Source organism: Pagrus pagrus, assembly GCF_965226575.1.
Source record: "Pagrus pagrus genome assembly, chromosome: 7".
NCBI lineage: Eukaryota > Metazoa > Chordata > Actinopteri > Spariformes > Sparidae > Pagrus > Pagrus pagrus.
Window position 1 is genome coordinate 15,334,583 of NC_140191.1, and position 26,994 is coordinate 15,361,576.

The window sequence follows — 26,994 nt, forward strand, 5'->3', positions numbered from 1 at the left end:
ACTGTATGCGAAAGTTTTTTGTTTTGTCCTTTCCATTTGTCTTTTCACAGTTGGCTGTGTGTATAAACAGCATCAATCCTGTGGAAAGAAATGTAAGTGTGATATTTTTGTCTCTAATGTGTTTGGGAGACAGAGTTGGGGTTCCCCCTCCTCTACTCTGAGCTCAGCCTGTGTGAGTGGGTCTATTGCATGTTTCCACTTCTCTTTTCAGCACCTTTTACCTTTGACATTTAGGCCAACCCCCCACACACTCTTCCCTCAGCGGATGCTCCATGCGAGGGGCCACAGTGAAACACACAGTACCCAGCTACAGGGGATTTCCCCTGGTGCTGTACACGTGTGTGTGTGCGTGCGTGTTTTTGTGTGTCTGTCCACTTCCAGGGGACTCCCAGAGTTGCAGACTGAGGGGGTAGAACAAAGCTGACAGTGAATGTCTAAATAGCAAGTCATCAGAAATGTTTGGGTTCATGTGTTTGCCTCTGTGTTTGTCTTCGAGTGTGTGTGTGTTTATGTGTGTGTGTGTGTTATAGGCTCAGGAGGACTCAGGTGCAATTCGTTTCAGTCTAATCCAGGAAGTTTGTCAGCAGGTGAGGAGGCCAGCAGGGAGCTCTGTTCACTTTGTACCTCCTGCATCTTTAGAGCAGGTGTGGTCAGCACATCCTGATGGCTCGGTGGATATAGAGCTTTTTTTCACAGCGTCCATCTCGACTTGTCATAGTCGCAAAAGAACAGCTTTTTACTAATAACATTGTCCATGAATCCGTTCTATCCCAGTGAGCCATGACAGCGTGATGGTGAGCCAGTATGCACAAGACCGGGACCGTGAAACTGAAGCAGCTAAATTGAATTCAGCCATCATTAATTTTATTGCATACACCTGTGCTTCTCCTTCTTTGACATGTCAAAATATCCTCTAACCTACTGTATGTTTTTGTCTCTTTTCACATCTTAAAGGGGCTAGTTTACATCTCTGAATGGATTAGGATAAGTTATGAACCCACAGCTTTAAAAAAAATAGCTGCTTTGAATGAGTGTGTGCATGTGCATATGTATGCGTGTGTGTGTGTGTGTGTGTGTGTGTAAATATGTTCTAATGGGACCTCTAATTAAAACTCTGGGGTTATCTGCTATCTGTCAGCGCTGATCGATTGGCCGGGAGACTGACAGCTTGCTGTGTGTACGTGTGTGTGTGCGTGTGCATGTGCAAGATTGAGTGTGTGTGTGTGTGTGTGTGTGTGTGTTTCAAGCTCCAAGCGGAGCTCTCTCTGCTTCGTGGTCGTGTTATTTTTAGTTGTCACTCAGACATGTCACTGTCGTAGAAAGTGGGATTAGCACATATTCATTTGCACGTGCTCGCACCACTACAAAGAAGGTGTGAATGGTCTTTTTTCTGCACGCTGATCAAACACAGAGACGTCACAATCCCCGACAGGACACACACACACACACACACACACACACACACACACACAGGTGCCCTTCCTGTCCTGCTTACTATCATCCCTAAAAGAGTGATTGTGCCTCTGGTATCAAGAAGTTACAAATTTGAATTTCTTGGGACTGAAGATTTTGTGTTGTGTGGAGTCCCATCATAGATTTAGCTTTATTTTGGTGCACTTTTTTCTTTCCCTCTGTTTCTCAGTCACACTCACAGACAGATAGAGCCGTTCAGTTTCACTACCACAGTTACTATCAATCACCTGGCTGTCCAAGTGTGTGTTTGTATGTGTGTGTGTGTGTGTGTGTGTGTGTGTGTGTGTGTGTGAGTGCACACGCTCTTGCGCAGGAGAGCGAGTGAGTGATGGCAGTGACAGTATAGACGGCATGTGCTGTGAAATGTCACCGTGGCGATCGATGGTGTTTAACGAGGCTGGAGGCTGATCTGGACCTCATGCTAACATGAAGCTCTCCTCCTCCCCTCCTCTCCCCCTTCCTCACCATCCTAATCCCCCTCTACTCTCTGTGAGAGCCCGTGGGTCCCTCGGGAAAGAGAGACGAGGCCTTTTACCTGTCAAGAGGCTTTTGTGTCTGGCCGGACACACACATGAACACACACACACACACACACGTATTCTGGATGAAACTCACTCAAATTTAGTCTTTTGTTGACTTTTAAAAAGTCTTGAAACGCTGCATTGTTTAGCCTTTTTTTTGCATTTTGTGTGACTCTTAAAAAATCAAAACACAGGACTCAGTCAGGCAGAATAATCAGAACTAGTTTATGATTTCAAAGTGCTGAACAGAAAATCCAGTGAACCAAAGAGAAAGAAAAAAAAAAAATAATCGAACAGGAAACTCAAACCAAAGAGGGACATTGAAAAAACAGCAACTTTTTTCTTTTTTGTTTCTCTTCTTCAAAAAACAATGCACAACTCGTACCACAATATTTGAAAAAGCTAAAAACACTTCAAAAATCTTAGTTTTATATATATATATATATTTATATTTATATTTATATCTATATAATTTGCTTTTTTTCATATTTCAAACTGCTGCCGTGAGTGTGTGAGTGGGTGTTGGTTGGAGGCCCGGGGAGATCCCCACAGAGCCGCAGTCTGAGACACAAACACAGGTCGAGCTGTTTTGACAGGCTATGGCAGCTCTTTACAGCTTAAAACACACCATGCATATGATCCTGGCTTCTCTAAGCGTACACACAAAGACAGTATGCAACCATGTCCTCCACACTTTCATAGAAACAAATAGAAAAAGAGCATGACTGCGGAATGTTTCACCCCTGGACGTACAGCTATCTGTCGAGCACCCTCCGCTCCCCGACGTCCTCCATCCACCGGGGGAGCAGGTAGGGTGTGTGTCTGTGCTTCTAGCCCTTCTCAGGGTGTAAGTGCTTCAAAAGCCAATTTCTGTCCGTGTTCAATCCTCCGTACTCCTACTCGACCTATGATTTAAAAATGAGTTAATAAAAAAAAAAAAAAGTACTAGAGCAAGTTCAAGTCTGGGTGACTCAGTCATCAATCGTTAGTGCACAGTATCTCCTCGGCTCTCTAAAGCCAAACGGAGACTGTCTCTCTTTCTTTTAGCTACTGACAGTACAGGACAAGTCTTTGTATTAAAATAATTTAGAGTTTGAAATTAAACCATTCCTCCTCCGTCTCTCCTTCTTTTGTGGTGAGATAGCACTTAAGAAATTGCACTTGGAATCAAGAGCCCAACTCAACAGCCACTTCCACGTGTTTATGAAATATCTGTGTCCTGCTCTGTGCGTCTACGCTCAACGCTGTCTGACCTCTGACACTTCAGTACATGTCAGTATGAAAAACGCCCCCTTCCTTCTCTCAGCAGGAGGAGGAACTAGAATACACAGGGACTTATGTTTCACTGGGACATCTTCAGCTTTGAAAAACATTCGATCACACTGACACCTTTGCTAAAAAGAAGTCCTCAGGCCCCAAACACAGAAAGACAGTACTCATAAACCTCTGTGTTTTTTCTTTTCTCGCTGGATGAGCTGCCACCCAGACGGAGAGAGGACGGTAAAGAGTCATTTTTCCGTCGTCCATCTCAGCCTCGTCATCCTCCCCCATGTGAGAAAAACAGGGGGATCAAATAAAAAGTGGTAAAGCGTTTGAGTAATTGTCTTTTTATACTGGTGAAAGCATTTAGTTGGTTGTCCGTTTGAGTGAAAAGCATTTGATTGGCTCTCTCAGAGGGGAGTGAGTCTCTCTTCTGGATGTGTGTGCGTGCTCCTCAGGGGGGGAAGGCCTGAACAGGACGTGACTTAGGTTTCTCTCGGCGTGGTAAGCCCAGGCCATCAGTAGGGCAGAGTGTCCAGGAACCTGTCAATCAACGGAGGGGGCGGTACCAGGTCCTCCAGCTTCAGGTAGAAGATTCGTTGAAGGCCCTGGGTCCTCTGGGAGCGGAGCTCCGCCCTTAAACCCAGAATACGACTCAGGGGGGGTGCGGCTTTGGACGAGGACGAAGAGGGGCCGCAGCCCAGGTGGTCTCTGAGACAACATATCACTTTATTCTGCAGCTCCTCCACCCGCTTTGAGTCCTTCAGACCTGGGACTTGCTCTGTGAACAGACAGACGGACAGAGACGTTAGGAGAATAATTCATTAAACTGGAAGAATTATGTCCACGGAAAAATGAAATACACACACAGAGAGACACACACACACTCACACATACATCAGAGCTCATTCAGCTGAAAGAGCATTAGCTACATCTTCTTTTATATTGAATTCCACCTCATTACCCTGTATGGCTAATGTTCTTAACAGGCCTTAACCCGTCTCTCTCACTACAGATCAATACACAGTCTAACCTAATAAGCCCCTTGCACACTGTGTACATGCAGACACACACACACACACACACACACACACACACAGTATATATATATATATTTATATAAACATATACACATATACACACACAGACACACAAATAGTCCCTGCAATTGAAGACATTGACAGAAACAAAAGTGCTCAACAATTAGCTGATTATTCGGCCCTGTGAGCAGCCAAATGAAATTAGAAACACACACGCGCACACACATACACACACTGCTGCCCATAGCAACTCCAGTGGCACCCGCACCAGGCTTAATGTGACACTAACTCATTCTGCAGAGAACAGGGTGTCCAGCCCCCCCCCCCCCCCCAACACACACACACACACACACACACACACACACACACACACCAGCCAGTTGGTGCTGCAGGGAGGCTGTCACTAAGACCAGTCTCACTTTGAGGTATCCATTATCTGAAGCTTATTTATTGTTTGTTTATGTGCCTCTTTTGTTTGTTCTGTGTTTGCTGCTGCAGAGTCACTCCAGCCCTCCTTTCACCGTGGCTTTCAGACCCCTCACATACTCCCTCGCTCCCCTCTCTCTCTCCCTATCCCTTCTTTCTCTATGTTGCGCGAGCTCCTGGGGAGGGATCGATGACTGCCTTTCTGCACAGGCCACTCTGAAGCGGTCGATCGCCTGGTGGCTCTGGCGGCTCTGCCGTGGAAGTGCGCTGTGTGCTTTGCCGAGGTGGCAGAGCGCCACTGAGAACAGCGTAGACGCCATTCCAGAGCTGTGCTCAACGGTGGGCTGGTCGATCAGGCACAGAGTTAAGTGCTCCCCCAGAGAGTGAGGATGGGGTTGGAGGGCTTAGACAGAGGAAGAGAAGGTGGAGGAAGAGGAGGAGGAGGAGGCTGGGAGCAGGGTGAGGTAAGGAAGCTGAGCGTGGGGGGGAGGGGGGTGTTTTACACATTTATATACACTTTCTGCCTCTGACACCGGTGTCCTCCGTCACCGTGGGCTACATTTGTAATTAAGTATTTCTAATGCATTTCTAATGTACTTTACTGACAACTAAATTCGTCCTTTTCTGGTTTGTGCTCGCAGAGAAAGCTGTGACTCTCCTGCTTTTTTTCACAGATGCACGCTGATTAGAGGGCCAGGTGTGTGGCAGGTGCAGCAGGTGCTTCTGGGTATCGGGTTCTTGTTTCAGGGAGAGCTGTGTGAGAACACGCATGCACATGTGTGTCTTTGAGCGTATGTGTGACGTTGGTGGATGTATCCACCTGATCACTGTCACATTGAATCACCCAGTGGCAAAGCTCCAGACAAAGGAAACAAGGTGGTGTGGGTGTTAGGGCTGAAACCAATGATTTTTTTTCATCTTCCCCATTAATCGATTAATTGTTTAGTCTATTGTGAAAAATACTCATTAGAGCAAGTGATGTCTTCAAACCGCTTCTTCTGTCCAACCGACAGTCCCAAACCCCCAAACTCTTTTTTTATTTATTCACTGTCATAAATTACAAAGAAAAAGCAGCACATTCTTACATTTAAGTAGCTGGAACCAGCACATTTTAGTCTCAAAATACCTGGCAATACAATTTCTTTCAGTCGACTTATTTGTTATTAGACTTGCCATTGCAGCTGTAGTGTGTGTGTGTGTGTGTGTGGATTTGTATCTGTATATGTAGGCAGTTCATATGACTGACAGTGTTTGTGTGTAGTGGAGAGCTGACTTTAAAAACAGGCTGCCATTCTTATTAACGTCAGTAATTCTGTATCTGCTCATCTTATTTTCTCCTGCAGGTGATTTTGGATCTTATGTCACTGGCTTGTGTTCTCACCTGTGAGCAGTACGAGGGCGGCCAGGCAGGCGAAGGCAGAGGCGTCCAGGTTTAAGCTCTGGAGGTGGGTGGAGAAGTCCCGGATGGAGTCGAGCCATTCTCCGAAACCACGAAGGCACTGGAACCTGTGCAGCACCAAGCCGTTACAGAACACAAGTTTGTCCTCTGACAGCATCGATCTGAGACACGGAAAAGAAAAGGAGAAGACTCTGGTTAGAACTCTGTTCCAATGAAACGCTGCATTTTTCCCTCATTTATTGTAAATATGGCTTGAGATACTGGGGCAAGGAAACAATTACAATAAAAACAATGAGAAAACCTGGCAGTACGCGCGCTCACACACAAACGGGACACACATCAAACGGAGGCATGCAGCTGATTAAGGTTGTGTTTTCCAAATTATAGCATTTTAAAACATTCCTGTGTTTCCTTTCGACGGGGTGGGGTGAAGGGTTAGGGCAGAGGGCTGCTCTCTGTGTGTGTGTGTTTGCAGATAGGTAAACTGGTATGGCTTTAATGTGCGCAGGCTGTGGTGTGCAGTGGAAACACACAGCCTTAATGAGGAAATGAAAAGACTTCTCAGATGTATTTAGCCATCGGTTACTCACGACACACAACATCCCACTCCTTTACCACGGAGCAGAGAGGGAACGGGAACAAGCAGTGAAGGAAGGAGGAGCGCTATGACTAGTCTTTATTAGTGCATCAAAGAAGAGCGAGGCTTTCTTCTGAGAGCTGGTTAAAGTGTTTAGTCGGTGGATCTCAAGATGACAACAAAGGGTTGTAGGAGGTGGGATGGAAGATGTAGGACATGGGCAGAAAGTGTGTGCTTGGAGGGGGAAGCTTCAAATTACACTCTGCACAAACATTGGTTAAGCAGTTAGAAGCAGGGGATGAAATACCATTTATGTCTAATTATCTTTACTACAATTTAAAAGAGGTTCTCCACCCACACTTAGCAGAACACACGCACACAGATGCTCACACATCACCAGCTCTAACAACCGTGCATAAAAGAGGACCTTTCAACTACAAACACAAAAACAATCAGAAAAATCGTTGCGGTGTTGGGGAAGGCTGAACATGGCTTTCTTGACTTCCTATATAGTTCAGTGCTGATTTAAATCCACCTTGAATGGATTCAGTGTTTTATGCAAACTATAGAGTCTCAGAGTTATGGTATATTCTGGATCTGCCCTTTGCTTTAGTGTGCTTAAATTTGGCAAAATTCAAATCAAGTCTGGTGTGGATTTTACGGCTGCGTCATTATTTTTGATTGCAAACTCTTAGATGATTTATACATATTTTTTTTAACAGATTTCCTTCAAATGTAGCATAAAGTAGTGTGCATATTTCGAATTTCTAAAAAAAACAAAAGTGAACAATGCTTTTTGACACACACAGATGTGGCAAAGTGGAAAAGATTAAATCTTCTTGCACATACCAATGCCTGGAATTTAGCTTTTAAAACAGTAGAGCTGCAACGATTAGTCTTTTAATTGTTTGATTAGTTGAGTGAAAGAAAATGTGTTGCCAACTATTTGTATAATCGATTAATCGTTTCCGACATTCTTCAAGCAAAAATGTCTTTGGTTGGAGTCTTTGGGTTTTGGACCGTTGTTTGGACAAAAGGCGCAATTTAAAGGCGCCACTTGCTGCTGCGCCACCTTTTTGTTTTGACATTTTATAGGCTAAACAATTAATTGTGAAAAATATTCCTCAGAGGAATTGTTGATGAAAATAACAGGAAATCATTTGGAATGCAAAAAAATATGAAGCCAATTCACTGTTGATGTCTTTGAGCTGATAAGGTCTGCATCGTCCGGATATTTCAAAAATACTAATCGGCCCGTGGCTTATGGTAGCACATGGGCAAAACCACACAGACAAGCAGGCAGACAAGCAGTCAGGCAGATGCACGAACACACACACACACACAGCTGGATGTCTGCCACACATTCCTCTCACCCCTGACTACACTGTCACCACGGTAATCAACCAATAACCACAGAAACTGTTTGGTAACGGGGTGCTTACAGCAATGCCGGCCCAGAAGAGCGGAGCAAATTTACTCTACACACAGTGAGCACACACAGACACACACACACGCTCACGAACATACAGACAAACGCCTGCACAGGGGTCTGCGAGGCATCTGAGTTCAGCACGGGGTCGACGCAGGGCTGCGTCAACAACGAGATGGGAGTGAGTACTGACCGCATCTTTTTTGCTCTCACGGAGGACGAGCAAAGTGAGACAGTGCTGTGTTTGTGTGTGTTTTCCTCTGTGCCGTGGGAGTTTGGCTGATGGGAAGATGAGCAGTGTGTGTGAGCATGTATGTGTGTGTGTGCGTTTGATAGAGGCCTCTATGAGTCCACCGTTCGGCGTGAGTCAGAGTCCCAGCCTGATCCCCCTCCTGCTGGGACTGTGATGCCACCACCCAGTCCTCTACCCACCCTGCACCTGGACTCCACTGGGAGGAGGAGAGCAAGTTCTACATCATCAGTGTGCGTGAGTGTGTGAGTAAGCGTGCTTGTGTGTGTGTGTGTGTGTGTGACTGCGTTGGTTTTCTGCCCTAGACGACAGCGCAGACAAAAGGATGAGCTTGTAGCCCACACCACCCCCCCTTCTCCCCCATAAATTTAACCAGCCACATGCCTTGCGAGAGCAGACCGGTAACCCAGGGCGATTCTGGGGCAGAGATGGGCAGGGGCAGTCATAATGGCACCACAGGTATCCAGGGGCGAGACGCACACGTGCTGACGTGCGCAAATCACAGGACGCACGAGGTAAATTCAGCCCATTCCCTTTTGACACAGCTAACTGAATATGTATTTCCTTCCATAACAGCCCTTTCCAGTTCTTCAGCTGACTCGCTCTTAGATGGAATTGATCCCGTCAATTCACAGTTCACAATGCAAGCACAGTTTTAGCCCGCAGAACACACACAGAGCTCTCTGTGCGTCAGATATCAGACGAGCGGAGCGGAACTCTGTGGGTGTAGCTGCTGTCATAGCTACAGACTCCATTCATAATTTGGTTCATATGGCGATTACTCAGCTCCACTCCTCCTACTCTGGAGATACACCAACACAGCAGCACACGGCTCTGCCAGGACAGTTACACACTGTACTGAAATGGTAAATAAAAGTAAAGTTGCTGTTGAAGTCGTAGGCGCGCAGTCATTTTAAATGTGTGCATATGGATGGAGACTTGTGCACGAGTTTAGAAAGTTCACATCCATCTGCCAGTCTCACCTGTGGGCCAATCGCAGGACAAACAGCTCCAGGAAGGCAGAGTCTATGAGCAGGTTCTGATCTTCGCGCTGAAGCTCGGAGAACCCGGGAAGCCGGTCGGCCCAGCATCGCGTGGTCTCCATCGAGATGGTGAGCAGCCTGTAGAAGAGCTGGATGTGCTCGGCATCTGAGGAGGAGGTGGGAGGGTCGGCAGCGCTGAACTGTGGAGAAAGATGGAGGTAAACTACTGAAGAAAACTTCCATCAAGACGATAAATCTCACTGATCTCATACATTTCTCTCACTAAACAGAAAAGTCAGGTGTCGGGAAGTCACCTGGCTGTAGTCGAGGTCACGGGGCGTGCAGTGGGAGTAGGCCCTGAGCAGAGCGGAGAGCAGGCTGAGGGGTGGAGAAGGAGGAGACGCTTCCGTCTGCAGGGGGCTCTTTGGTTTGGAAGGCAGACGGCCTCGGCGCCCCTTCAAGCTATCGGTGCGCACAACTGTGGAGCAGAGACAGACAGCAATGAAGAGGTTGTTCGGCTGGAACAAACACAAAGAACTTCTTTTCTCTAGCTGATTGTTATCAGTGTTTATAGTGGTAGAACCATGGACAGGAAGGAGCTCTGCAGCATTCCCACAATCCCTCCTACACAGGAGGCTACCAGCCAGCAGATGGCAGTGGAGCTGTTCTACTGGCTACAGACATGTGTTAGCGGGACAGAGGTGTGTGTGTGTGTGTGTGTGTGTGTGTGGTGTGGAGGTTTGTTTGCGTTTATGTGAGTATGTGTGTGAAACAGGTGAGAAACCTCAGGGAAATGAGGGCAGAGTGAGTACAACGCTACACATCAGCAAAACATCTCAGCTATATGAGAGGTGATGACACACATGGAGAGATGTAGAGTGTGTGTCTCTTTTTTAAAGCTTTAAAATCAGAGTGTTGAAAAGGTAACAGGTGCTTCTGGCTGTGGTGTGTCCCTCCACCAGAGAGAGGACATGCTGCTGCCTCGTGGATGTGTGTGAGGCTGCTGCAGGTCAGGTCATTACCGGTCTATTACAGCCTAAATGCAGAGACAAAGTTGATGATCATGGACTCAGGTGTGTGTGGTCTCTTACCTTCCTTCACCATGCCGACACTCAGACACTTCTGAAAGCGGCAGTACTGGCAGCGGTTGCGTCTCCTCTTGTCCACAGGACAGTTCTTACTGGCCAGACACACATACTTGGCGTTTTTCTGCACGGTGCGCTGCGGAGAGAGAGAAGAGACCGGCATACCGATAATCAGCCTCCAAACACAATCAACCACCTAATATTTGATTTGTTTAATTCAATTTCTGTTTTTTTTTTCCTTCCCCATCAAAGGATGAAAGCAGAAGCTCGCAGGTCAGATTTTAATTACGCGCTGAAAGGCGGCGGTGACATCAGTATAATTAGATAAAATTAATTTTCCAACAAGCCTCGCCTGCAGGAGGGACAATTTTATTAGCGCCGGGGCTGACAATGGGGACCGGAGCGCGTGGCGTGCCGAGGCGGGTCCCGCGAGACAGAGAGGGGACAGCGGCCGCGAGAGCTGCCTGATCAGATTGTTTGTGAAGCTCGCGGGTCAGCTCGTGGCACCTCCGGGGCCTCGCGCATCGCGCCTCTCTCAATGGGCCCCGCGGGAGCTGTTTTCTCCTCGGCTGGCTCGCGCGATTATTACTGACCTTATTAAAATGAAATCAGAAACGGGCCACGTGGGGCGGGGGGTGCGCGTGCACTCCGCGCATGGACAATATAACAGAGATGCCATTGAATGCCTATGCTCTCCTGTGCGCGCGCTCCAATGACTCAATCCCGCGCGATTGGGACTGGAATAAGTGCTTTAAAGACTTCTCTGAGCAGAATCAGAGCTGCGTCTTATTCATTGTGAGAATGCGGGATAAACTTATTTAAAACAAGAAGTTTGGTAATTGTTCTAAATATAAACAGACAGACTACAATCGGCGCCTGATGTCCCCTGAGGCGTGTCAACAGACGTCTTGGAGAAAAGGATTAAAACTTTGGGGCAGACCTTTGCCGCAGGTGCATCTGTGACAACGAAACAATCACCCTCTCTCTCTCAAAAAAAAAAATCCCATACAATTACACTTTAATTTGAGTCATTTGCAAAGTTTTCACATTTCCTCCGCTGTCGAGCGGCGACTCCGGTGCTCCAGCACCAGAGCAAACTGTAAATTAAACTAACGGAACACACGGGAAGTGTCGCGGCTTCTCCTCTTTTTTAACGCCTCTAAAACACATCAAAACAAATAAATCCAATTAGGAGCCCCTCGCGCCACACATGCCCGTGCCCCCGGGAGACCAATAACACACCAATTATTCCATATGCTGCGGCGCGAGTGCGGAAACTAGCGCGTAATGGGCGCCAGCGCCGGATGAGAGTCGTTGCCATGGCACCGCAGATCGCCGTGAATGTCCTCCCTGTCATCCCTTCGATGGTCAGTGACCCGTGAGCGCGAGGATAAGTTAGTTATGGTCATTAATGTGGTTGAGGGAAAATAGCGTCCGTTTAGTGGGAGTCCGGAGCTGCAGCATGAGAGGCTGGATGACGCACAGCATTTATTTACACCAAACCCAACACAAAGTTTACAGACATGTTCACAGTCTTTGTTGTACGTGCGAAGTGAAATGAACACACGTAAGTTCAGCCAGCTCCTTCTGTAGAGTGACACTTTTGGATTTTAAGGATCGCTGGCCTTCTTGTCGCCTCATGCTCATCTTTTGCAACAAGATCTCATGTTTTGGGCGCTCAGGTGAAAATGCTGTAAGCTGAGTTGAGTCTGGTGGTCGGGTGAGGGGGAAGTTCTTCCACTCTCTGACCTCAGGGCCTAATTTATAAGATAGCTGGTTCCAATAAAGCCTTCCTTTAAAATGATCAATTAAGGTTCTGATAAATTAAGCTCTTACAAGTGAGTGCTGTCTCCTGTCTCTCTCTCTCTCTCTCTCTCTCTCTGTGTGTGTGTGTGTGTGTGTGTGTGTGTGTGTGTGGGAGGGAGGGGGGGCTCTTGTGACTCTGCTTTCTAATAATAAGCAGCATGGAGCATGACTGCCTCAGCAGAGACACAACATATCAGAGCTAATACTGCCTAACTAACTAGTCTCTGATTCTCATCAATTGGATGTGGTGCAGGTGAACACGAACACACACAGACACAAACACACACAGACACACACAGACACACACAGACACACACACACAGAGGCAGACACACTGATTAAATTATCTCAATATGATTATCAAATCTGTAGATCCTTCTTGTGGTCTGTACATTCCCTTCCTATTTAGGCCGGCCTATAAGTGGGTGCGTGATAGAAGTTCTGGTTCTAGTTTAATGAATTTAATCTGTATTTTTTTTATTTGGTTTGTGGCAGAATTTCACCATAACTGACTTTCAAAGTCACTTACTGTCAGAAACTGAAAGATTATAGTAGTGTTTGTGTGGGTGAGGTCTCTATTCGAGAGTCAGACTTCTATGCACTAAAAGCACATGGGGACACACAGAAGCTCACATACTGTGGGAGCTGGATGGAGGCATGCAGAGACATATTCTTGACATGTAATATGCACTAAAAGTCTTGGCTTGAATTTAAAGCCTTCAGGGGCTTTGTTCCCTCTTCTCCTCCATCTGTGTCTTCTATCCCCTCCTCTCCTTTTTGCTTCTCAATCAGAGGCAATGAGACCTCTCTCTCTCTCTCTCTCTCTCTCTCTCTGTCTGTGGAGAAAGTGTGTTGTAAGAATCATGTGGCGGTATCCAAGTTAATTTTATTGTTTTGCACGCAGATATGCCTGTTTGTCCATGTGTATGTGGGTGTTTATCTAGTTGTACTTTTTTCCGTGAATGAAAGAAACGACCGTTTTATATCTATATATACATTTAAGCGGTCAGGTTATGTGTATGTACGCTTGTTTCTTTCACTGCAACTCATTTCTAGGGTAACTTGCCACAAAATGCCCAATATAATACCATATGTTTGTTTTTATATAGTTCACTACTTGTGCTATGCATTGCATGCTGGGTATAGTTTATGGCTTTTTAAATGTATTTTAGTGTGACTCCCTGAATATTGTAAAAGTGTGGTATTCTGCTACTGTAGCTGAAGAAGAGACTTCTAACAGTGGAGGAAATGTGTTGCTAAAATGTTTTAATCCCCTCACATAGCACCACTTTTTAAGTGTGTCGGGTGTGACACATTTTACAGCAATGTAAATAATTTAATATGAATTGTGAGTAGAAACGGTAAAAGAAAATCCTTTCATTGATTAGCAGGGGTGGAAATAACTAATTGCAGCTACTCAAATTACAGGAATTGTGTACTTGTACTTTTATAAGTAATTTTACTCGTACATAAGTGTGCATTACACCATATAATCTACTTAGTTTCGAGTTTTGAATTAATATCTAAACCCTTAATTGGCAATTTTGGAGCCAATAAGGCTTTTTGATGACAAATGGGCCGATGTGACAAAAAACTGTGATAAAAAACACAAAACTCTGCAGCAGGCGCAGGTTTGGAGAGGTGACCACTGAGCAGAACAGAACAAGAGAACAATACTTTGCACTTTTACTGAAGTATTATCGTTATGCCAGAAGTTTTACTTGTAATTGAGTAATATGTCAGTAATGTACCTGTATTCGTACTTGAGTAAAACAACAAGTAACACATTTTCAGTACTCTTTCCACCACTGTTTATTACATTAAAATCACTGTGCAGTTACTATACCGTAAAACCAAGCTGCAGTAAGGGTAATATACTGTAAAATGAGACTGTAGCAAGCGCTACATGCTGTAAATCACATGTATGGTTAAGCTTCTGTAAAGGGGCCGCTACCTCCAAACCTTTCTTTGACTTGTGTGCTGTGTAAGTGATGGAAAAAAAACAAAAAGTTGTGTGCAATCAACTGAGTTGTGTATTTCCACTGATAAAAGCACGGGCTGAAGGATTTTGTAAAGGTTTGACAACAAACATCCTCCCAACTCTCTGCCACAATTACTAAGTGAGCTGTTAGTTATTAACATGTAGAGCAGCCTTGCACCTTTGGCTAACATTTATTCCGTGTCTCGTCTGTTTCTATGTTGTTTGTGTTGTTGTTCTGTGTCTGTGCACGTAACGTCTGCACTATTTTTGTGAGATTTTGAATAATTTAGTCTTATAACTCAAAATACCAATACACAGATGGTAAAAAAAGCAAGAGCTAAAGTGACTCACTAGTTAGGACAGTGGGTGCATAAAAACAGGCCACTTTTTTGTCTTTCTTGCATAATGTTTTGTATAATACTAATAGCTGAGATCTTGTTTTAATTTAAAAAAATTCTCATTCTGAATAGCTTCACTCAATAAATGGAAACCAGTGAATGGACTGCATTATTTTGCCAAAATAATAAACACAGGGAAAAACGAACTACTTGTTTAAGAGCTTAAATTAATTCACTGTGAAAATGCGTTTCAAATGGCACTAATGAAATAACAATAATCTACAGCAAGCCTCTGCTGTGGTTTAATGTGTAATAACTATTCAGGGATAATTAAATATAATCAGGAAAATATTTTTAGGGGACAATAAAACCATCAGAATAATGGAGTAATGTGGCTGATAATATGAATATGAAAAGAAGCAGGCGTGTGAAAGGCATGTTTCGCTTTGCGCTGCTGCATCCTGGAAATGTGTACATGTGGCTGTATGAACATGTGGTTGTGTGCATATGTTGTTTTTGCATGGTTGGTTGCATCTGCATGTGTGTGTAGAGGAAACATAAGCGAGGTCTGACAGGCTGTGTGGCTGCTGAGCGCTGCAGTGAGCAGACAGCCCCCGGCCTGCTGCCACCAGACGCTGCTTTCATTAATTACTAAATAAAAACAAATTGTGAAACTAATTGAAAAGAAGGATAATTCATTTCCACCTACCAGAGGCATTATTCAATTACCTCTGTGTTTGCGCCCTCCTTCTCGCTGTCTCTTAATTTCGCTCTCTTGTCTCATGCAACCAATTGAATGCTTAACAAGTGTGCCGGAAAACGCTATAATTCAAAAACTGTGAAGCGAAATGAGCTCACTGCCACTGAGTGTGACTTTACTGTAATTCAAAGGGAGTATTGTGCCAGATATACATGTCAGAGAAGTTTCTTGTTGTGTTTCTATGACTTGCACAAGGAAAATGAAAAATCTGTCTGACTAAAAACCGTCTCTTGCTGACGTTAAACTGTGAGTTGAGAGTGTGAGCACGTGCGCGGTAACATGAGATGTGACACAACAAGTTCACAAGTGTTAGATTGAATCATTTGACGGACCGAATCTCAACCTGACTCATATCGTCCTGAGCATTATGTCAGTGAATTTGTGGTCAATTTTGTGGCCACTGATTCACTACAAACACACTGAACGGAAACTTTGATTTCAAGGATTTCCTTTTCCACCGGACTATTTCTGAGCGGCTAAGCATCGAGCACAGAGGGCAAATTTTCCTATTTGTCTGAGTGAGAATGAGTTGTTTTTATCATCCTGTGCTCTCACGCAATCACACGCTCACACAGACCATGCGTACACACACACACACACACTTTGCCCACTTGGTTGCTGGGAGAGGCGACCCCTGTGGGTGTGTTGTGTTTTCATAATGACTCTAAAGACGATTTAGAAAGCACAGAGAAGGGTGCAGAGTGGGAGCGAGACAAATGCAAGAAGATTGTTTTTGAAAGAAATACATCAGTCGGTTTGCAGCTAGTTCACAAGATACTGGGTGATATTTGAAGGTGGAATGTCAGTTGCGTGTGTGTGTGTGTGGTGGATCTGCTACTTCTGCGTCCAAAATCCTACTGAACTTTGTAAGTTTGAAAAAACAAAATGTACTTAAGTTTTCATTCTGTAGAAAAATGTCCCCTGTGACTGATATATTATTACAGATGTTATTATCAGATTGATGCATCATGTGTCAGCACTATTTCATTGTTGAAGCTGCTCGGGATGGAGCTGGTTTAAACTGCTGAGGGTGATTAATGGGAGAGGAAAGAAGCAAATTGTATGTATTTATCTTCTGGACTTTTCTCTAAATATTGAATAATTGGATAATACACTTTTGAAATCAAACAGTTTTTGAAATGAAACCATGTGAGAGGTTTGAGGGGAAATGCCCCTCTGGTGGAAGGCTGTCATTTCTTTTTGTAAGTCACAAGTCAGAAAGATTGGGAACCAGTGGTTTAATATGTTCCTATGTGAAATCTAAACCTGTAACTATGGTAGCTAAATCTGTCAGACACATGCAGTGGAGAGAAAAGTACAATATTTCCCTCTGTAATGTGGGAGTAACAGTGTTCGAGCCAATTATGTATACGATAGGAAAATAGCTGGAAATAATTTACATTAAAAACATGCTGTCCTGTTCTTGTTAGATGATTCAGCTGAGAGCAGACTCGTCTTTCACTGAGCTTAATATGCTTCAATACACTGTTAATCATACTTGTGTAGTATGTTTTGGTATCATGTTTTATCCTGTATTTGAAGGAGAAAGTTTTCAGTGAATGGTTGAAAAGAAGAACTTGGGCGATGGAGTTTTTTATGAAGCATGCGTCAACTCTATGCTTCGACTCTACAGCTGGAGGGTGCATTTTTAGAGAAAGTTGGAGCCACACTAACAAGAAGGATCAACCAGCATAAAGTTGGAATTCACAAAATGTGTACTTAACTACAGTACTTAGTACTTGTGTCTTATTAGAAACCCCATGAGATTCACTGATATTTAAAATCAGAGTTACTCCGAAAAGCTGCAGAGGCATCGCTGCAGTTTCAAGCTTTGTAGATCGTTTTCAAAAGCTTAAAACTGCAACGACGCCTCCTTTTCTGGACTCTTCTCTGAGCTCTGAGGGGTCCTTACCTTGAAGAAGCCTTTGCAGCCCTCACAAGTGCGTACGCCGTAGTGCTGGCAGGCCGCGTTGTCCCCGCACACTGCACAGGTGCCCTCTCCTTGGGGTCCACGCTGGGGAGGCGAGGGCAGGCTGTCTCCTAGTAGGGGGCCACAGGGCCCGAGAGCCAGGGAGCGGAAGGCGAGGCTGCTGCCCCCGGCCCCGCGGTGCAGCTGGTACATGGGCTGCTCCAGGGGTGGGCCGTGATGATGGGAGACCGAGGATGACGAAGAGGAGGAAGAGGAGGACGTGCGAACCAGTCCTCCGCCCAGAGTCTCATAGCCGCCGACGCTGCCGCCACTGTGGGGCGGCGAGTGCTGGTAGAAGTGTGGAAAGCGGGGTGACTTTAGGGGGCCTGCGTCCAAGCTGGAGCCCAGGGAGTGAGGGTGCGATGGAGGGGCCAGGGGGTGGTCCTCCCACAGGAAGGAGGTGCCTGGCTGGGGCGGCAGGGATGGGGTGGTGGGAGTGGAGGGGGGAGACTGTTTAAAGTACATGGTGGAGGAGGACATGGCCTCCAGAGGCGGAGCAGTCGGGTAGCTCTCCTCCTCCTTTTTGATGGTGGGCCTGTGCGGAGGCATCTGGTAGAGGCAGGAGGACTTGGGCTCGTAGCTCCCCTCAACAAAGACGTTGAAGCTGGGGAGGGAGGTGGTGGCGGCGGCAGAGATCTCACCACCGCCCAGGTCCAGCTTGGTGTAGTCAGGGGTCATGAGGTCAGAGCTGTAGCTGTCGCCCTGGTAACTGAAGGACTGGCCAGAGTAGGCTGAGCCTGGAGGGGCGGGCCCGTACTGAGCCTGCACACAGGGCATGTCTGCCAGGGAGAGAGCACACACACACAGGTCAGAGCTGCGTGGCACTTTAAACCACATGTATTTAAGAAAACGTTTCATTCAACAAGCATTTTTACGGTGTTAGTGGAGTTGAGCCGCACGGCAACAGTCATTAGTCAGTGAGGAAAGTTTAATGACATATTAATTAAAAACTGATTGAAACAGAAAAGCCGGATTTTGCCCACAGATGCACAATACAGCAACAATCCTACAGTAAATCTACAGGGTTCAGGCAGACTCTGCTGGAGGCACATGCACACAAGGGTAAACAACGACTAAAAAAACTTCTGCACAGCTCGATTGGAACAGGCAGTTTTATTCAGCTCTTGAGGTAGTCTTGTACAGGCTTTGTGAACACACCTTTCAAGGAACATGAAAATGTTTGAACAAATCTTTCCATTTACTGCCATTTACTCAATTTCCTGCTTTAACACTTCTTTGCTGAATAAGTAGAGTAGAAACATTTGGAGCACGCACACACACACACACTCACACACACGACCTCAGACCCCGCTGGTTCTCCCACAGTTAGTTCAGCTCGAGAAGCTGCGGCTCATCAGTGCGCAAATCTGGGGCGAAGCAGTCAAAGCAAAGATCCAATCCACTGTGATGCTGCGTGTGTGCATGTGCGTGTGTGTGTGTGTGTACACTCTGGTTAGTCAGATGGCAAAGCAGATGAGATAACATTAAATAATAATGGAACCCCATGGTGGTGCTGGATACCACACACACACACACACACACACACACACACACAGACACAGACACAGATAGTCCATCTAACTGCTGCGGACGCCAGTCGGTATGTCTTGAGTTTTCCCCCTGATTTAATACTGTCACAGCAACAGGCCACCACCTCATCATCTGTGCGTGTGGACTACTACCTGCTCTCCTCTTATCAAACTCCCCTTACGTAATACACTCCACCTGCGTTTGCGTGAGTGCGTGCGTGCTTGCTCCCAAGCGTGCACGTGGATCGTGTGTGTGTGTGTGTGTGTGTGTGTGTGTGCGGGCTAATCAGTCATGAGTGTGTGCGCAGCCAGGGTTTTGTGGTGTTTGCTCGACGCTCCCGAGCAGGGGAACTGTCAACACAGCGCTGCTCCCATTGACGCCCAGCATGCGCGAGCTCTGCCGTAATCGCCCCCGCTCCTCGCGCGTCATGTTTGTCTAGTCAAATACGGGACATGTCGGTCCTGCTGCTGTCAGAGCACTCACAAAAATACCTCCATCCAGACCAGCTCGGGTAATTGCTGCCTCATTTCCTCTTGTGGGTCATTAAAATAAAAGTTATGTTTTTTTGTTTTTTTAACAAAATAAAAGTCATCGAATCCAATATTCTCCCTGTTTATATCAACTTCTACTGACGGGCTGATAATAATGCAATTTTTTTGAAAATAGCCCACAACGCTTAGTTTGCAGTCATATGTGGCTAATAGAGTGCACGAGCAGACAGAGTGACACATTAATTTCAGCCGCTGAAACACAATTAAATTCTACCTGAGGGGCAGCGAGCGGTTTGGCTGCGGGGGGCCAGAGGAACAAAAGGATGACTCAAAGCGTTAATTAAGTAAAAGAAAAATAATATGAAGAACACTCATCTTTATCTATTTATTTATTTATTTATAAAACCTTTCTTTTTAAAGGTGCACTATGTAGTTTAGGGGAAGAAATTTAAATCAGAAGAGAAATATCTTCACTGACTGTTTTTTTTTTTTGCCTAAACAAACTAAATAAACAAGCTCTCTTTGTTTTCATGCCTGAATAAATTAAATAAACAAACTGACCTTAAAGACAACACGTTTTTCATACTGTTTTGCTTTGTGTATATGTGGCGGACCCTGCCACCTTTGTAGACTCAAACAGTGTCCTGGGGACCTTATTTTCCTCTGAGAACAGTTTGTTTATTCAGTTATAGAAAAAAATAAATATTTCTGGTCCAAAGAGCCTCTTTAATATCTCTGTGTCTTTATTGTCATGACCAAGAGACAAAAGGTCAAAAGAGAGCTGACCTCTCAGACTGGACCTGGCGGGAAAAATAATAAAATAATAATTATAAATGAATTATAAAAGAGTCCCACCCTAAAACCACAATTTTCTACTGAAGTATTTAATCTCAAATATTAATTATTTCCACAAAATTCACTTTTAAGTACATCACACACTGCAGCCCTACAGTGTGTCTCAATGGGAATATCGAGCTGCAACATTTACTAAAAAAAAAAAAAAAAAAAAATGAGGATATGACTCAAGCTGTAGGCCTACGTGTGCTTGACGTCATCAAGTTTTGTTTTTTTTCTTCTACGAGTGACCAGCTCACTCAACCCACGTGGAAAAACACACATGCAGCACAATGGGCGTCATGGGGCTTTTCTGGGCTACACCTAAAGTCTTTTGCAACTGATTAGGCTTCAGAGGAAGGGGAAGAAAAAAGAAACCATGAGAGGAGGAGAGTGCAGCGGTGAACTCTGTGGCTCTCTGCGTTGTGTCAGTAGGTCAAGCCTCACATCAGCGTGTGCATTAGTGTGTGTGCACCTGTCATGTACAGCAATTTAGCAGCGCACATATATTTTTAAATACAATAGGTTTTCAGTTGAGTTTTGATGTGAGAGGAGATGAAAGACAAACAGAGAGCGGTGGAGAGACGTCGACGGCCGCCTGTTACATCAAACTGATATCTTTCCGTGTGTGCGTCAGGTGAGGAAAGACGCTTTTGATGAGCTGTTTAGTCATACACACATGTAGGCATACACACACGCTCATACTTTCATTACTAATGATGTTCAAGATGTCAACATGAACCTGCATACGTTCACTCTGCCAGCAACACGCGCCCTCATCCTGAGAAGAACCTGTAAAACCACTTGTGTCTGCTAAACGTCTCATCCTCCTCGTCGCTTTACATTTGGTGGTGTGCCTAGCCTTCACTCAGTGACAAACACACACACACACTCCCATACTCACATATGCACGCCCTTTCATACACACACGCACTCATTTACACTTGTATCAGAGGAGCATCTTTATTTTTACGAACAGATTTGTAGGAAGCTTTCTACACACCAACACCACCATCAGGTTGCCTGCTTTACACTTGCATGCAAGTAGGCGTGTGTGTGTGTGTGTGTGTGTGTGTGTGTGTGTGTGTGTGCAAGCAAGAGAGGACAGACAACCCAAGCAGAGTCAGACACACACAGGTGGTGCAGCAAAGTGAGGCGAAGGGAAACAGTCTCTAACCTCGAGGTGTGCATTTCAACTGGACAAACTGCAGCTGTTCCAATAACTGAGCGCGCTTGTTCATTGTCAGAATGCCATAGATCTAACAAATAAAAACATGAAGGTGCACACATGAATACAAAAAAAAACCACAGGATTTTTTTTTTTTTTTTTTTTGTCAGTGAATCATGAGATAAATTGTTTGAGTTCAGTGGCCATACACATACGCACACACAAACACACGCACACAAAGCACAAAGACACAGGAGCACAATTTTAAATATCTCAATTTAATCCTATTATCCTACTATCTTACTATCATGCTTAATTTATGTGGATATTGGATATTTATCTGACAGCTTCAGGATCAAATAATAAATAAATAAATGTATCAATACAAAAATAATAAAGTCATAATTTGCTGGTCTGTTTTAGTCATAAAGGCTTGTGAAGAGCTTGTTGAGTCATCAGGAGGATCGATGTCTCTGACCTATATGTGATTCGCCCACAGCTTCAGGATTTAGGTGTGCCTGCTATCAAAAGTGTCTTCATTCTGCCAGTATGTCGAATGATTGAAATGTCAACTCAGTCGGCACTTGCCAGCCGACACACTAACACACACACATACACACTCACACACACTATGACACACGGGCACACGAGCTGAGACTCACGCGGCCAGAGAAAAGATCACCAGCATGTTCATAAAACTTTATGATTTGCTGTTGAATTTTAATAAGAGCAGAGAGGAGAAGGGAGATGAAATATAGCAGCATTATCTGAGTTAAATTATGATTGAGTTTTGGGGGCATTTTTTTTTTCTTTCCACAATAAAACATTTCCAAACATCTTTCACACCACAGTAGGTGCACAAAAACACAGACCTAAGACACAAGGCATCAGCTGAGAAGACATGAAAGAAAGGAAGGAAGGAAGAAAGAGAAAGAAAGAGAAAGAAAGAAAGAAAGAAAGAAAGAAAGAAAGAAAGAAAGAAAGAGGACCTGATTGAGTTAAAAAGGGGCTGAGGACTGTACCTGGTGAAAGAGCTTCGCGCTGAATGGTGCTGGGTGTCCGGGGTTGAGGGGTGGCGTGGCTGCGGCCGGGACAGGGCTCCTGGAGCAGGGAAGAGTCGGCGTGCGTCGCAGGGGAAGTGTCCGATCGCCGTGGCTCCGAGCTCGGCTGGGCGCGCTCTTCCGAACCTGTGTCTGGAGGAGAGATGTCTGGGTTACAGCCAGTCATGTGGCGGCGGGCTGAACAAAAAGGTGGGCGCCTTCCCCTTCACTCACCGATCACCATAAAGTCATTCACACTCAGAGACAAGCATTCAGCGATGTTCTACTTTTTTTTCCTCTTTTCTTTTTGCCGACAAGCACTGCCTTCCCAAGCTTCATTTAGCAAAATGTAGGTGAGGCTGGACTTTCCCTCCAGCATTCCTCACATCCCAAAACATCTGAGCCCACTGAGAGACAACAAGTTTTTCATTTTGCTCGAAAAAGAAATAATTATTTGCAAAAAAAAAAAAAAAAAAATCAAAAAAAAAAAATCTGGCAGATGAAGTCAGTAAATCGGATGAAAAGAAATGATAAAGATGAAAGGACATGCAAACCACTGTGCGCACATCACAACAAGATGCCACTCGCAGAAACGGATTAAATAACTGCAATTATCCACGTGAATCCATAAGAACTTACAGATAAGGGAATAATGCGCATTTAAATTAAACGCAGGCTCGTTTTGTCATTAAATATGAATCCATGCCACAAACAGAAAGAACATTATGAACCACAACTGAGGACTTTTAGCTCATTTCAAGACTTACACTTACGTGGGCGACAAGTTTCATTCTAACACTAAACTCTGCTCCCCTGTTAATGCAATTTTGATTTTGCGCCACAAAAGATATATTTAACCACGCTCGACAAAACAAACCAAAACAAAACAAAATAAAAAAAAGGACACAACTTCTACAAATACAGACCTACGAAAGTGACAACTTTTAAAAAAGCAGTCTGCGCCAGAGCTTCCAGGCCATCGCTTTTCTTGCCCCTGATCAGCACCGTATTCGCCCGCTCAGGGTTCATCCAGAGGAGGAGAGAAATCTGGAGAGTCTGGAGAGTCGGACCTGAAACCAAACCAGCGGACTCCTGTGCGCCGTGCGCCTCCAACTCTCTCTCACTGCAGCAGGGCGCACTGTGGCCGCCGGATTTCAAGGCCCAGAGCGCCCCCTTTCTGTCACACACTCTTATAAACACACACACACACACACACACACACACACACACACACACACACACACACACACACACACACACACACACACACACACACTCTCTCTCTCTCTCTCTCTCTCTGCCAGACCCTTTGGGATACGGTCAAGTCGAGCAGTCCCTGTATGCATCTCAATACTGTGTGTTGACAAGCCACAGCCCCCATAGGCGACTCTCAGGGCTACAGGCACCTGCAGCCTGCTGTCCTCTCTTATCTTTGTGTCAACAGATCAAACCTGGTGTGAGACAGAGCTGCCGCTTTTTCTCCAAACTCCCGAACTTACAAGCCAACTCTGAGAGGAAACATTGGACCTCTCTTCAGGGTTCCTCGGCCGGGATACGGCTGTTACACACATGTAATGGCTCGCAGAGCTTTCAAATACGTTTAAATGAAGAAAAAAGACGACCCAGAGTAAACAAACAAGTCAGGCTGTGTAACATTTATTTGATTAGGGTTGATTTGGAACAGTTAAGCCATTATTTAATTTGGTGCGGGGGGCATTTGAGTGCAGAAAAAAACCCTTTACACCAATCATCAGTAGTTGGTTATGGCAGCAGCAGAAATAAGATATCCTTTGATAGAAGGCAGAATAACCTCATTCTTCAGGCTCCCTTCACATGTGAGGTACAGAACGTAATCGTGCGTAAATGCGCTTTGATCACAACTGTTGAGTGAAAATAAAACCCCATATTTGCTTATAAAAATATATTTTCCCCTGTAAAGTGAGACATTCAGTCTGTTTTATTTTCCAAATGAGCAAACTCGTCCCCTCTCACTTTCTTCTCAGGCCAAGCCGGTCGGTGGGGCTCTGGCCCTGCGCGCACCGGTAACCAAGAGAACGACATAAGAGCTGCAAAACACGCGCCCCGGAGCGCCGGTAGCCCCCGGTAGCCCCTCGCACCAATAACCCCGGACAGCGCGAGGCTTCCAGCAAACAGAGACAGAGAAAAGAGCGGACAGAGAAATATGTGAGTACTGTAAATCAGCCCTGAGAGGGGAGACTGTCAGAGGAGCCTGTGTGCGCGGCGGCGTGCGTGCGTAAACCTGAGCCAGTGTGTGAAAATAAGAAACGCGGCTCAACTCAGAAGTGGTAGTTTCTTATCATCAAATGGGCCTGCGTGGGTAGCCTGGAGCACTGGCAGCTGCTAGAGAATACACTATCTGTGTTGGGATCAGAAGTCTCCAGGAAATGTTTCATAGAGGGCTACAGAGAGCTGATGGTGAGTGACTGAGGGTGTTTTTCCTGCGATCAATGGGAGGAGAAGACGTGTCCTCACAGCTGACAACCAGACAGACTATATGAATTATTGGATGACAAACTACCGTCTATTTTTGCGGGTGTTTAATCCTAGGGCTTAATTATCACACACTTTCCTATCAGAAACATGGCATATAAACACAAACACACCCACCATCCCACTGACACGTTCATGTAAACAAGCTCCCAAGAAAGAAAGAAAGAAAAAAATCCTTCATGATGAGGTAAAAAAAAATAAAAAATATAAACAACAACAAGAACTCACATGGCATGAAATCAAAGAGCTTTAACTCTCCTCTCTCTCAGCTCCAGCCTCAATGTAGGTTAGACTATTCTCCACTCAGACCATTAGTGCGTCTGACTCCACTATTCATTGTGTGAGTGAGAGGCATCTCATTTCCATGACAACCAGAAAGGATATGATACCTTCCCGGCGCAAATTAAATTCGAATTCAGCTTCATTTGCTCTCGGAGGCACCACACACACACACACACACACACACACACACACACACACCCGGACAGACAATATGAGCAGCTGTACGCGCTTTGGCGCTCGACAGTATCAACAGGTTAGACGCGCAAAGTTGGTCGGAGCACACACATGATGATGATACCAGAGGACAGATTCAACAAAATGGTGTATAAACATGCTCTCTCTCTCACACACACATCGCTGAGGGTTAGTATGTCTGCTTCTCGTACACGGAAGAATATCAGGCACTCATTCATTCACAGTTTACTTACTGGTTTGCTGTAGCGGTTCCGTCTTTACATGTGGTTATAGCCTCGCATGAAGTGTCCTATTCCCATCCAGAATAATCACCAAAAGAGTCGAAGCAATGAAGAGAAAAATGTATCTTTCAAAAAAAGTACGCGGAATGCATCGGCGACCAGCAAAAAAAAGTTTCTTGTTCTTCCTCTGACTTTTTCTAAAGTACACAGAAGTATATAAAAAAAAATTAAAAAATGAAAAACTCCCGGGTGTGAGGAGTGTGTCTGCGTCCGCTCCCCGTGAGCTGAGTGTGTCAGTGCTGATGGGTGCTTTGCAAAGTGTGGAGTTGTAACGCTGGTTTGTTTATGTGCTCCTGCGTCTGAGGGGAGAAAGTCAAATAGTGCATTTATGTGGGCTCTGCCTCCACATAGGGCGACTGGTATGCGCTACGTCAATGTGACGCCATGGGAGAGGTGACGTCACTCCAAGTAGAGCTCCCTCTCTCTCTCTCTCTCCGTACAGTACCAGACACATAAGCCCCGCGCGCCGTGCCAGAGAGAGGATCAGAGAGAGCGAGAGAGAGCGGCGGTTGGTTTGATGGTTGCAGGGGAGGAAGCTGAGGGGGATCCGGCGGGCGAGCTTGCGCAATTGCTGGTTATGGCAGATGGCCCGTAATTGTGCACTAGCCAGGCTCTATTTTTGTCATGGAGAGTCAATTTTGAGGCTTGAAAAAAAAAAGAAGGAAATATTAATGTGCTTGAAAAACTACAAATAAAAAAAGACATTACTTTCAAACACTTATTAAAGAACAGAATCACATTTTTATTGATTTATCAAAACATCTAAATCAAACTTTAAATCAAACTTCAAAATGTCAATTCAAAACAACAAACACACAGCTTTTACCGCACAAATAACATTTATGTATAATTCTGAGGTACTTTACTAGAGTATTTCCATTTTATGCTACTATACTTTTACTTTACTACATCTTAGAGACAAACGGCAAACTTTTTACCCCGCTACTTTCATAAACAGCTACAGCTATTTTGCTGTTATTGTTACTTTGCAGTTTCAGATTTCATGTACAAAATATAGACTATTTATACATTTTATATCTATAGCATATAAAATATGATGCACTTTAAAACAAACTACAACAGTGTATAAAGCGGTTAGGAATAGCTCCACCCTGGACAGCAACAACATTAAAACTCTGCCTCCGTATTTAGTATACTTACATATGCTTTTTGAGCTTAACTTACTTAAATAACATTTTGAATGCAAGATTGGGGTAGACAAGACTCAAGACTGTGTGATGTCACATTTTTATATTGTGGTTTATTACTGTTTGTACCCCTTGCATATCTGAATGGCATAATCTTTTGGCTTTTTAATGACCTTTCGTGACCCAAGTTAGTTAAATTCTCTATCCCATCAAGTAA

General features: G+C 44.9%; 1 protein-coding gene and 1 long non-coding RNA gene across 6 annotated transcripts in view; one reads left to right on the forward strand and one right to left on the reverse strand.

The window, feature by feature from the left end:
* Positions 1-6,145, forward strand: part of LOC311260001 — a 7,202-nt gene extending 1,057 nt beyond the window's left edge. Inside the window, exons 3-4 of the long non-coding RNA XR_014622962.1 lie at positions 51-92; positions 6,064-6,145. This is a non-coding gene — a long non-coding RNA (uncharacterized lncRNA). The remainder of the gene's footprint in view (positions 1-50; positions 93-6,063) is intronic.
* nr4a3 (nuclear receptor subfamily 4, group A, member 3) lies at positions 2,201-25,927 on the reverse strand. Of its 5 annotated transcripts, none has more exons than XM_084357476.1 (9): positions 25,582-25,927; positions 22,343-22,513; positions 21,330-21,411; positions 17,241-18,076; positions 10,450-10,579; positions 9,673-9,836; positions 9,359-9,558; positions 6,102-6,280; positions 2,201-4,035 (listed from the first exon to the last, which is right to left on the reverse strand). In XM_084357476.1, the coding sequence occupies exons 3-9, from the start codon at positions 21,391-21,393 to the stop codon at positions 3,773-3,775; spliced, it is 1,836 nt and encodes a 611-aa protein (XP_084213602.1). In that variant the 5' UTR covers positions 21,394-21,411; positions 22,343-22,513; positions 25,582-25,927; the 3' UTR covers positions 2,201-3,772. The 5 variants fall into 5 exon arrangements, with proteins under 5 accessions (XP_084213602.1, XP_084213603.1, XP_084213604.1 ...); XM_084357477.1 differs by lacking the exon at positions 21,330-21,411 and adding an exon at positions 21,983-22,030; XM_084357478.1 differs by lacking the exon at positions 25,582-25,927 and adding an exon at positions 21,983-22,030 and having other exon boundaries at positions 22,343-22,511.
* Between the last annotated feature and the right edge of the window lie 1,067 nt (positions 25,928-26,994).

Bases quoted from the DNA above. Each gene is read 5' to 3' on its own strand.
- nr4a3 (XM_084357474.1), bottom strand. From the start codon at position 23,389: ATGAACCCTGAGCGGGCGAATACGGTGCTGATCAGGGGCAAGAAAAGC. The intron at 22,514-23,286 runs GTCTGTATTTGT...TCTCTCCTCCAG, and splicing joins AAAAGTTGTCACTTTCGTAG to ACACAGGTTCGGAAGAGCGC. The intron at 10,580-17,240 runs GTAAGGACCCCT...CTCTCTCCGCAG, and splicing joins GCTGCAAAGGCTTCTTCAAG to CGCACCGTGCAGAAAAACGC.